The sequence below is a fragment of the Alnus glutinosa genome, chromosome 1 (genome assembly GCF_958979055.1).
Source record: "Alnus glutinosa chromosome 1, dhAlnGlut1.1, whole genome shotgun sequence".
NCBI lineage: Eukaryota > Viridiplantae > Streptophyta > Magnoliopsida > Fagales > Betulaceae > Alnus > Alnus glutinosa.
In genome coordinates this window covers 47,645,814-47,656,581 of record NC_084886.1, presented here as the reverse complement: position 1 = coordinate 47,656,581, position 10,768 = coordinate 47,645,814, and the positions used below count along the sequence as shown (strand labels likewise).

At 36.0% G+C, this 10,768-nt stretch overlaps 1 protein-coding gene across 1 annotated transcript; it reads left to right on the top strand.

Moving 5' to 3' along the window:
• Positions 1-878: 878 nt before the first annotated feature.
• Positions 879-9,277, top strand: LOC133854275 (biotin--protein ligase 2-like). Its single transcript, XM_062290392.1, has 10 exons — positions 879-1,045; positions 1,230-1,503; positions 1,602-1,663; positions 1,764-1,912; positions 3,369-3,489; positions 3,701-3,856; positions 5,235-5,280; positions 6,229-6,295; positions 8,154-8,230; positions 8,982-9,277. Exons 1-10 carry the CDS (start codon positions 919-921, stop codon positions 9,022-9,024), a joined length of 1,122 nt encoding a protein of 373 aa, XP_062146376.1. The 5' UTR covers positions 879-918; the 3' UTR covers positions 9,025-9,277.
• The last annotated feature ends 1,491 nt before the right edge of the window (positions 9,278-10,768 follow it).

The following is a 10,768-nucleotide window of genomic DNA, read 5'->3' as shown; positions in this document are numbered from 1 at the left end:
TCTCCGAAATATAGACGAAGCAAAGTTATCTTGAGCTCGCCCGAGTTCGACTCGAATGCGATTCAGTTATTTTACCTGTGAATATAAAAATATACTTAAAGTATTAAATAATACAAATTCATATAAAACTCGACTCGTTCGATTTTATGATACTAAATTTTAAATTTTAGGTAATATAATAATAGGGCATAGTGTATTTTCATTGTATAATGTAAATTATGTAAATAACATATGATTTATCATTTATATAAATAAAACAATAACACTTATTTTGAATGACTAGTAACTAAATATAATATAATCATGTAAATTATATAATATAATCTAACAATTCATATGAATATGATATAAAGATTCATATGTGATATAATTATATATATATATATATATATATATATATATGTTACAATTATAAATTATAGTCATATAATGTCACATAATTCATAAATTCTAATTCATAAGTATACAATTTATAGTAATGTAAACTATAAAAATTAAGAACTAGTGGTAATTGGATCACTTTACTACAAAAAATCAGTATTTCTTTTTTCAAGCCAAGTTGAACTTAATTTTTAATTTTTATAACTTGTCATATGAGCTTGAACTCGACTTGAGCTCGTGTTAAATGAGCTCGAAAGCTGGCTAAGCACGTGATAAAAAAGCTCAAGCTTGTCTCAAGCTCATAATAAATTTAAATAAGTCAAGCTTACGCATGTAATACTTATCTGAGCTTTGCTCGTTACCATCCCTAAACAAAGTGCTAGAACCACATGAATCATCGCCGTTGATTCGAGAGAAAGATCTCGGGCCTGCCAGCACACGTGACGTGTAATTTTACGACTATATTAGTTTCGAAACGTTTCAACTTTTCTTTGTAGCTACAGAGCCTTGGCGAAAGAAACGAAGCTCGGTTTGTTTATGCCCCTCGCTTCGAGCTCACTGCGATTTGTCTCCGTACGGAACTCCCTCTGCGTTCTCTCTCTACGCGAAGTCATTTTCGCATGCAAACGGCCTTTCGGTGTCTCTCCATCTATGTCATTGCCAGGTTTGATCAACTCGTTATCACAACTCGTATTTAAAGTTACATATCAATCATCTACTGTCTGTTTGGCTGCTGAGAGAACTGCTGAATATTCTAGCTGAACTACCTTTATTCGAAGAAACCAACCAGGGAATTGAACTTGTAGTCAGATTTTTATTTATTTATTTTACCTTTTGTTTATGGGCAGTTATGGATTCCAGTTCATCTTGTACACTGATTCTATGTGGAAAATCGACGATCGAGAGTGAAATTGCAAAATCTATAAAGAGCAATAGTGCTCTAAAGCTCCCTGACAATCAAGACGTTTCAATTCTTTTGCAATCGGAGCTGGAGAAACCGCTCCAAAAAGACTTGGACTCTATTGGCGTCGATTCTTTCATGAATTCTCTTTCAACGAATCAGTTTGGTAGGTTTCTCATTTGGTCTCCGCGGTTGCCTTCCACACACGACGTCGTTTCTCAGTGAGTTTCAGAACATCCGCTGCTTTCCTCTATTTTGATTTTTTTTTTTTTTTTTTTCCTTTTTTGGGGGCTAAATTGTGTGTTTTAGTTTTCACCAGCAATTTTTGTGAGCTTCCGGTCGGTGCGGTTTGTGTTGCCGATGTTCAGTCAAAGGGACGAGGTTTGGAAATGCCGATTAATAGTTTTTGTGATTGTTGATTGCAGTTTCGGAAATTGATTTTTTTGTGTTTGTAATTACTTATAGTACGATATTTTCTCAGGTCGGTCGAGGAATGTGTGGGAATCTCCGAAAGGTTGCCTCATGTTTTCTTTTACCATACAAATGGAGGACGGACGAGCCGTGCCTCTTTTGCAATATGTCGTGTCTCTTGCTATCACTGAGGCAATAAAGGATGTCTGTGACAAAAATGTGAGTTGGTTGTTTGTGTATATTGGCGTTGTCAATTTTTTAAGCTGAGCTTTCTGTTTCTGATTATTGGCATCTCTCGTGCGTTGGTGAAAACCGTGAAATTGGTAAAAATAATGAACTAAACAACTAAGATAAATTCAGCATCCCATGGGATGCTTTTGCAACTCATGTGAGATATGAGGTTGGAGATGGTTCGAAAGTCTTGTTTTGGCCTGATGTGTGGTGTGGGGAGGTACCTCTGAAGACTCTTTTTCCGAATCTGTTTCTTATTGCTAGTGGCAAGGATGCATGGGTGGAGGAGAATATGCAGAGACAAAATGGCACAATTCTGTGGAATATTTTGTTTACTCGACCTGTTAATGATTGGGAGGTGGAAGATGTTAGTAGATTTTTGAGATGTTATACTCTCTTAAAGTTAGAAGTGGGGGGAGAGGATAAAATGTGTTGGATTCGAGCGCGAAAGAAATCCTTTAAGGCAAAGTCTTATTATAAGGTTTTACTTAATCCTATACAGTCTTTATTTCCGTGGAAAAGTATTTGAAAAGTTAAAGTTCTTTCGAAAGTGGCTTTCTTTGTGTGGACAGCAACTTTAGGGAAAATCCTAACTTTGAACAATTTACAAAAGAGAAACATTATTGTCATGGAGTGGTGCTATATGTGTAAGACTTCTGGAGAGTCCATTGATCATTTGTTTCTGCATTGTATGGTTGCTACAAAGTTGTGGAGTACGATCCTGCAATTGTTTGGGGTAGTGTGGGTAATGCCGTGATCGGTGAAAGATATGTTGGGGAGTTGGAGGGGGCAAAAGGGCAACCGGACGTTAATACCAATTTGGCGAATGACTCCATTGTGTTTGATGTGGTGTGTATGGAGAGAACGGAATGCACGCTGTTTTGAAGATTGTGAGACTGGTTTGTTGAACCTGAAGAAGTTAGTGATGCAAATGTTGTTTTTGTGGAGAGAGAAACTACAGTATATGTATGAGTGTTCTTATTCTAAATTTCTGGATAGGTGTTCTCTTTTTTCTTTAAATTAGGGGTTTCATGTATACAACCTATGTATTGTGGGTTACACCTCTCTGCGCTTTTTGAAATATACATTATTTATCCAAAAAAGATAAATTCAGCATCCCAGAACAAGTAATGAAATTGCAAACGTGATAAATTTAGGGACTTTTTGATTGACTTGAATAGTATCTGAAGCATGGCAAAGTTAAAGATGAATGTCACTCTTGCATAGTATCCAATTTTAGTATACATGAAAAGGTGATTATTCAGATTATCGGGTTGTTGTGGTAGTGGTATGCAATAGTTCAAGACCGCTTTTATTTTATATCCTTGACTTACTTGGGACTGTGTACTCATGGCATGCTTGTAATCTTGCAAAGTGAGTCAACGAGTGATGCTGAAGGGTAAAAATATTGATATGCTAATTTTCTATTCGGTTTCCATTTCAGGGCTTGCCATGTGTTGATGTTAAAATAAAGTGGCCAAATGATCTTTACTTTAATGGCCTTAAAATTGGAGGCATTCTATGCACCTCAACATATAAGTCGAAGAAGTTCAATGTCAGTGCTGGTAATAGACTTGTTCTTTGGGTAATGATACACAAACTTGTTGTAATCGACCACGCTTCTGCATACATAACTGGCTGGACTGTTTCCTTCTAAGCCCAGTTCTCTTTCTAAATTTAGAACTCTAGTCACCTATAATTGGTCTTGAATTCTATACTGTAATTTAAACTTTGTGTTTGTGATAGATAATATTATTTCATTCGATGTTCTTGCAGGTATAGGTTTGAATATTGATAATGAGAAACCAACAACATGTTTAAATGCAGTTCTAAGAGAATTGTGTGTTGGAGCTTACCAATTCAGTAGACAAGATATACTTGCTGCCTTTTTTAATAAATTCGAGAAATTTTATGATGTTTTCATAAATCAAGGTAAATATGTGTTTTTATAATTGTTACAATGTTTTCATTAAAAATAGTATGTCATTGCAATGGTCAATGTGTCATTTCCTTTTGTTGAAGAAGGAAACTTCTTTGATATTCGGCTGATTTTATTTTATTCCCATTATTTCTCATTAATTACTTTCCATGTTAGATTGTAATATTTTTCTATTTAAACGCATGAGCTTGTATCATCTATCATCAAAGAAAATAAGCATGTATTTGCCCTTCTTATTCCTCCAATTTTTTAATTCTACTCTTTTAACTTTGTATCAGAGCAAAAGTCTTGAGTTTGAACCTTGTCTCTATCATCACGTCTTATTTAAATTAATTATTTCACGTATTGGGCCTTAGTTATTCAGAGGGAGTTTGAGCTCACACAAGGGGGAGTGTTAAAATATTAAGTAAATGAATAAATTCACTATTTTCTATAAACTTAAGCTTTTGGGAGAATTGGTGATTTACTAATCATGTTGAATTTAATCTTTTCTCTTAAAAGTTGGCTTAACTATGCAATTTGATATTTCTTGGACTTTCACATCTCTCAGCCCATGAGTATTACCATATACTTGTAGCATTAACATAATTTACTTAGGTACACATTATTAATTAGTTGGTGGAAAAGGGAAGTTTGGAATGCACTTTTTTGCCTCAATAACTACTGAAACTTGTAAAATGTAAGTCAAATATATTGGATGAAAATTTCATATATGAAGAAAACTAAATCAGAAAGAACTGTTTCTGAATACATGAATTTACATTCCTGCACTTTGCTTAGCACCAGTTGCCAGTTGGAGTTGGCATCTTTTAGTAGGGTTTTTTTTTTTCCTTCCTGAGTGCATCTTTCAATAGGTTACCAGGTGTGTAAATGCGCTAAAGCCTATTAGCTATTAGGTTTTCCAAGTGGTTTGGAAACGTCTTCCATGATTTGTTGATGATTATACCCATCTGCCAATTTTTAGAGGTGTTGTCCATTCTACCATCCATTGTGTAGTTCATAGGCACCATAGGCTCCAGTGAGCAAGAAAAACACACTACGTTGGTGGTGGTAGTTCTTGAAAAGGGTATCAATTGCCCCGCTCTATATATTTCTGAATAAAATAGATTATTTTATTCCTTTTGATAACAAGATAGATTTTGTTATGCTTCTAGCAGTGCTTAATAAGCTGGCTCCCAATTCTACCCTTATAAACAAGGGGTTGAGGGTAAGGTAACCGTTCAATACTGTGCAAGTGTATGGATCGCATTTACCTATAAAAAATTGCATGTTTGATGATATGCTCTATTGTTCCTTGAGTTCCATATTTTATATCAGAAACTATATACAATATGTGGAAAATGCCAACTTCTTTTGATGCACATTTTGCAGGATTTCAATCTCTTGAGGAGCTATATTGTAAGACATGGCTGCACAGGTGCCATGTAGATCTTAATTACTTTTTTCTGTAATTGACACTGACAGTCTCTTTGTAATGATTTATGGTCATATTCATATTCCCTTTGCTTATGTGCATTAGTGGCTATTGGGTGAAAGGGTCAAACGTTTGGCATTATGTTTTGTTTCCATGCATGTGTAAAGTAGAGAAAAGTCTATTCCCATGTCCAAATTACTCCACTTTCCCCGCTTTATTCCTTTATGGCAATCAAAAACCAAAGAAGACAATTTTTTTTTTTTTTTAAATTTGTCCTTGCTTACAATTTGGAGCTTAAATAACAGAATAGTAACTTTACTCAACTATCTAACTTGACACCGTACTGGCCCTCCTTGTGGCCTTTGTTGTTGAATCTAATTGTGACCCTAAACATCAAAGAGATCAAGGGCTACTAGAGAAAAGCAATTTGTCTTAATTAATAAAATCACTTTACCAACTATTTTAAATCATATGAGGCCATATCTTTTGTTGAAATCATAGGCAATCAGTTTACAGCCACAACCCCCCCCTTCCTTTTCTTCATTGTGGGTTCAACTTAAGTTATGTTACTCCTTCATCTTTGGAAAGGTTGGTCTTGGTTGCACATTACTGAACCATTTTGGCCTTCTCTCTCATTGTACCCTCTATTTGTGCTACCTCCATCTTCTCACAACTGTCGTAATTTACAAATGTTCTTTTTGAGTTAATCACCACTCATCCATCTCAACGTAATTACTCCCCTCATTCCATCACTTTAAAAGATCGGGCTTGTTGAAGGACCATAAATAACAGAGTCTCACATCATTAATGACCAATGAGTTGGAGCGTGTTGGTTTATTAGTGAATCCATTATGAAGTTTTAATTTGTGTTAAATTGTCATCTTGTGTCATATTTTTATTAAAGCTTTAGTTAACAACAGATGATTTTTCTCTTTGTTGATGTGCATGTAGTGGGCAAAGAGTAACTGTACAGGAAAAGAATGGGGACCAAGTGGTTGAAAATGTGGTAACTATTCAGGTATGAAGAATTTAAAGGCTTCCTACTTGATAGATAAGTTCCAGAATGAAAAATGGGATATTCATGCACATGCAGATGGGAATTATGTATTTATATATGGGGAAAATAAACTTTGCCCCCCAAACTACTACCACTTTTTCATTTATGCCACCAAACTTAAAAAACTGGCCTATGGATATGTCAAACTACAATCAGTTGTTAAGAAAACCACTATTTCAACGTTGGACGTTAAAATGGATGGAAAATCTTTCTTCCTAAAATATCCCTTTTTTAAAAAAATAAAAATAAAAATACTAAACTAAATAACCCCTAAGGGGTTGGCTCGAGTGGTAAGTCACTTGATCCCAGTGCCTCATAAAACATCACATCTAAAGTCCAACCCCCTTGAATGCAAATAATTTTTTGGGGCCACACACGCGGGTGAAAACATGAGCTTTACCTGACCGTGTGGAGGAGGTGTTTTGCACAGTGTCCCGGTTGTAAAAAAATAATAATAAAAAAAAAAAAAACCTAAAGGATGGCCGAACAACCCCCTTTTTAGTTTTTTTTTTTTTTTTTAAAAGTAAGTTTAAAAATGTAGTAATTATGATGGGGGCAATTATGGTATTTGAAAGTAAAAAAAGTTGGGGTATATTATTGGAAGAAAGACAAATGTTGTCACGTGCGGTGCACATGACCACTTTTCCATTCATTTTAACATCTAACGTTGATGGAATGGCATTTTTTACACGAGATAGTGGTTTGACGTATCCAAATGCCACCTTTTGAAATTTGGAGGCGTAAATAAAAAAGTGGCGGTAATTCAGGGGGTAAAGTGTATTTTTACCTTAACTTATTTTTTTTTTTGATAAGTAATGATAGTTTTATTGAAAGCGTAAGGCGCCCCTACGTACACTAGAAGTATACAACAGGAAACACCTAACTAGAAAGCGAAAAAGAAGCAAGAAATTCAGCAAAGCTGATAGATAAAGGGTACAGATAAGCCATCGACCAGACATACAAGGTATGGAGAAATAACTCTAGCACCTCCTCTAGGGAGCTCTCTAGATTCTCAAAATACCTAAGGTTTCTCTCTCTCCAAATACACCAAAAAAGGCAAATAGGCACCATCTTCCATGTAGTAGCGCTCCCAGATCTCCCAGACTTCCACCAACAAGCAACTAAGTCAAGCACACTCCTAGGCATGACCCACGAGATACCAAAGCGGGAGAAAATGTTGTTCCAAAGAGAAGAGGCTAGCTCGCAATGCAGAAGGATATAGTCCACTGATTCCCCATCCCGCTTGCAAAGACAGCATCTATCCACAATAATAATGTGCCTCTTCCTAAGATTGTCCAAGGTAAGAATTCTGCCTAGAGCTGCAGACCAAGTAAAGAAGGCTGCCCTCGGGGGAGCCTGAGACCGCCACACACACTTCCATGGGAACCACGTACCTCCAGAACCCATCATAGAACCAAAATATGACTTCACCCTGAACACACCTTTCTTGGACGGGACCCATTTGAGACAATCAGCCCTCTCAAAGTTCACCTTGGTAGCGCCTAGCACCTGGAAGAAAGAGGCAAAAACATTGACTTCCCAATCATGAGTTTGTAAAGCTGGAGGAAGATTTTATACTCTTATGGTCTTCAAACTTGGGATATCATGGTTAAAATTCTTAAATGTAAATGAGGTTGCAAATGACTGGATGAAAATTAGGTTGCTATATTGTACAGTTTCCAAGTATGTTCAATACCAATTTTCATGCTATTTCATTTCAATGGGGATCTTGGTAGTTCAGAGTATGTGTTTCTATGCTTGAAATAGGAATAATGTTTTTTTTTTTTTTTTTTTTAATATTTAACTTCTCTCAATGCAGGGTTTGACATCCTCAGGGTATTTGTTAGCTATTGGTGAGGACAATCAAATGTGCGAGCTTCATCCTGATGGCAATAGGTAAGGTATTTCAATGGCATTTTAATGTTGAATAAAATAATATTACAAAAATTTGTAGAGATTTTTAGCAACTGATTGTGTGGAGTATATGGGAGTAGGTACAGTGTATATACATTTTCTTAAATGGTCATTTGCAAATTGCACTAAGACAGCCATTACCCATCAAGAAAAGAATGTGATTTACAAAATGCTTGAGATCCATGATGGTTTGACAATGTGGACTCCTCTAATGGGTATCCAGAAACGTTATGAAGACACCAGGTTAGTGTCCCAGCAAAAGAGATCAAGTGTGTAAAGCAGGTTTCCTCTTCAACCAAAACCAGGTCCACTCCCTCACATTTTTTTTATCCCTTTTCTTCCTTGGAGACTACAAAGCTTCAGAATGGAGCACATCTCTGACAGACTCTAGCTTGGCATGGTGATCATGGATAATCCTTGACAATCCAAATTCAAAAAAATGTCCCCAAATTGGTCTGTTGTGCACCAGATCTACAAATTCATACTCTGCCATGCAAAAACCAATCATTTCTTTTGAGTCCTGTTTAAAGCACGAAAAGGGGTAAATAGTACACTAGTATTTATCAGTCTTCTTAAGGCATTACATTCCCCCCACAATGGTTGGCAATTTAATCTATATGGTTGTGGAAGTGTGTTCCAGAAGATATCTAATTATGACGGAAATATAAGATATCAATGATTTTTTCCTTTTTCCTTTTTCCTTTATCGTTTTTTCTCAATATTGTGGTTGCAGTTTTGACTTCTTCAAAGGACTAATTAAAAGAAAACTTGAGTGAAGAAGATTCCTTGGCACCTTCAACTGGAAGCAACTATCGTGCTGGAACATGTGCTGTCCTTATTTTTATCCTTTTGTCCATACCCTCGTTCAATTCATTTACTTACTTTTGTTTTGACTCGTTTTATTTTTCAACAGACTAATACAATGAATGACAACCATTGTATATTTTTGTACGGTTGTGAACCAAAACGAAAATATTCCAATTTTGACATTTAATACACGTTGGGTCATATGGTCCTTGCAGATAATCATTCATTTGTAGGGCTTTTCGTCTCTTTTGTTGCCAGCTATAAAAGCAATTGGTTGAATAAATTGCCCTAGGATTGGTTGGGCGACATAGCCATTAGGTTATACTTATGTTTCAAGATCTACTCAATATATGCTTAATTTGGTTGTGTCGACTGATTGGTGAGGCCCATTATGATTTACGACCCAGGTGTCATAATGTTGTGTTTAGACTTTAGAGGGGTTGTCATTGAGCTGCCATGTATTATTTGAAAGATTTGAAACTCAGGTTTCCTTTGTTTTGGCGGAAAACCGAAAATATTTTTGGTCAAAAAAGAAAAACCTTATTTAAGCCACGTAAAACAAAAAAAAAATAAAAAAATAAAATAAAAAATCCGTAAACCATTTTTTGAGTTTGAGCTTTTCCTTTTCAACTAATAATACTCGACTTCTATCTTGCATGCACTCTTTCCCAATTTGTTCTCCGTCGCTGTCAAAGGTTGCCATTGTTGATATCTTGTACAAGCCAAATGTCGAAAATATTTTCATCTAAAATTATTTTTTAACGTTGAAATTAGTCCGGATGTCGATTCCTTTTTTTGGATGGGCTTGGAGAAGGTGACAACACACTAGTACACAGTATGTTGTATGGAAGTAGGGTCCTTGCTGTTTGCGTGTGTGGCAGAGAAAATGAGTCCCCCCACCGTCCACATACATATCCTTGTAATAGTGCAAAAGATCCAAATCATAGGGGAGACAATGCTTAGAACATTGTCTCTATCGCAACGGGGAACTATTTTTGAGGTAATGTCGTCCTCCTAAGGGGGCTAGTGGCTAGTGAGAGGGAGTTTATAACTACTCCCTTCAGATTTCATTTCTTTCTTCTGGGCCTATATCAGTTTTTGGATTTTCTGGGCTCGACAAATTGCCAAACAAATCAAGTTACAGTCTTCCCACTTGTCTTGTAATTGTCCTAATAGGGCACATGCAAACTCACGCGCAGTCCACAAGAGCATCATGAGTAAAATTTGACAAGTAAATTTAATTTAATGGTAGATATATAGTAAAGGTTACGGATCGGATGAGATGATGATGTGTAAGGTGTAATAAGTCATGAAAATGAGTGAGCATTTGTAACATATAATATAATTTCATAATGATTAGAAGAATGATGGATGTGGAAAGAGTTATACGTACATCTCTATATATTCATAATTCATCCCCTGGGAGGAGAGAAGGACATGAGATGATAGATGCATACATATGGGACAGGATAAACGAACGTACTAATGGATGATTATCTCCTAGAAAAATGGAAAAGAGAAATGAAAAGATTGGTCAAAGATCCGATTGGATGATCACATGGCAAGCAGACATCGTGGACCAAGGTGGGTGTGAGAGAGAGAGAGAGAAGATGGTACGAAGTGTTAACCAAAAAAACAAGTTTTTTTGGTTAGTGGGGTAGGCGTAAAGAGATGCTTCAAGTTGTGGAAAATGGAAATCTGAATAACTTTCAC

What these genes read in the sequence shown, in the direction of transcription:
- LOC133854275 (XM_062290392.1), top strand. Translation starts at nt 919, where the DNA reads ATGCCCCTCGCTTCGAGCTCACTGCGATTTGTCTCCGTACGGAACTCC. An exon ending in ACACACGACGTCGTTTCTCA is followed by an intron (nt 1,504 to 1,601) that starts GTGAGTTTCAGA and finishes AGTTTTCACCAG; the next exon opens with CAATTTTTGTGAGCTTCCGG. An exon ending in AGGATGTCTGTGACAAAAAT is followed by an intron (nt 1,913 to 3,368) that starts GTGAGTTGGTTG and finishes TTTCCATTTCAG; the next exon opens with GGCTTGCCATGTGTTGATGT.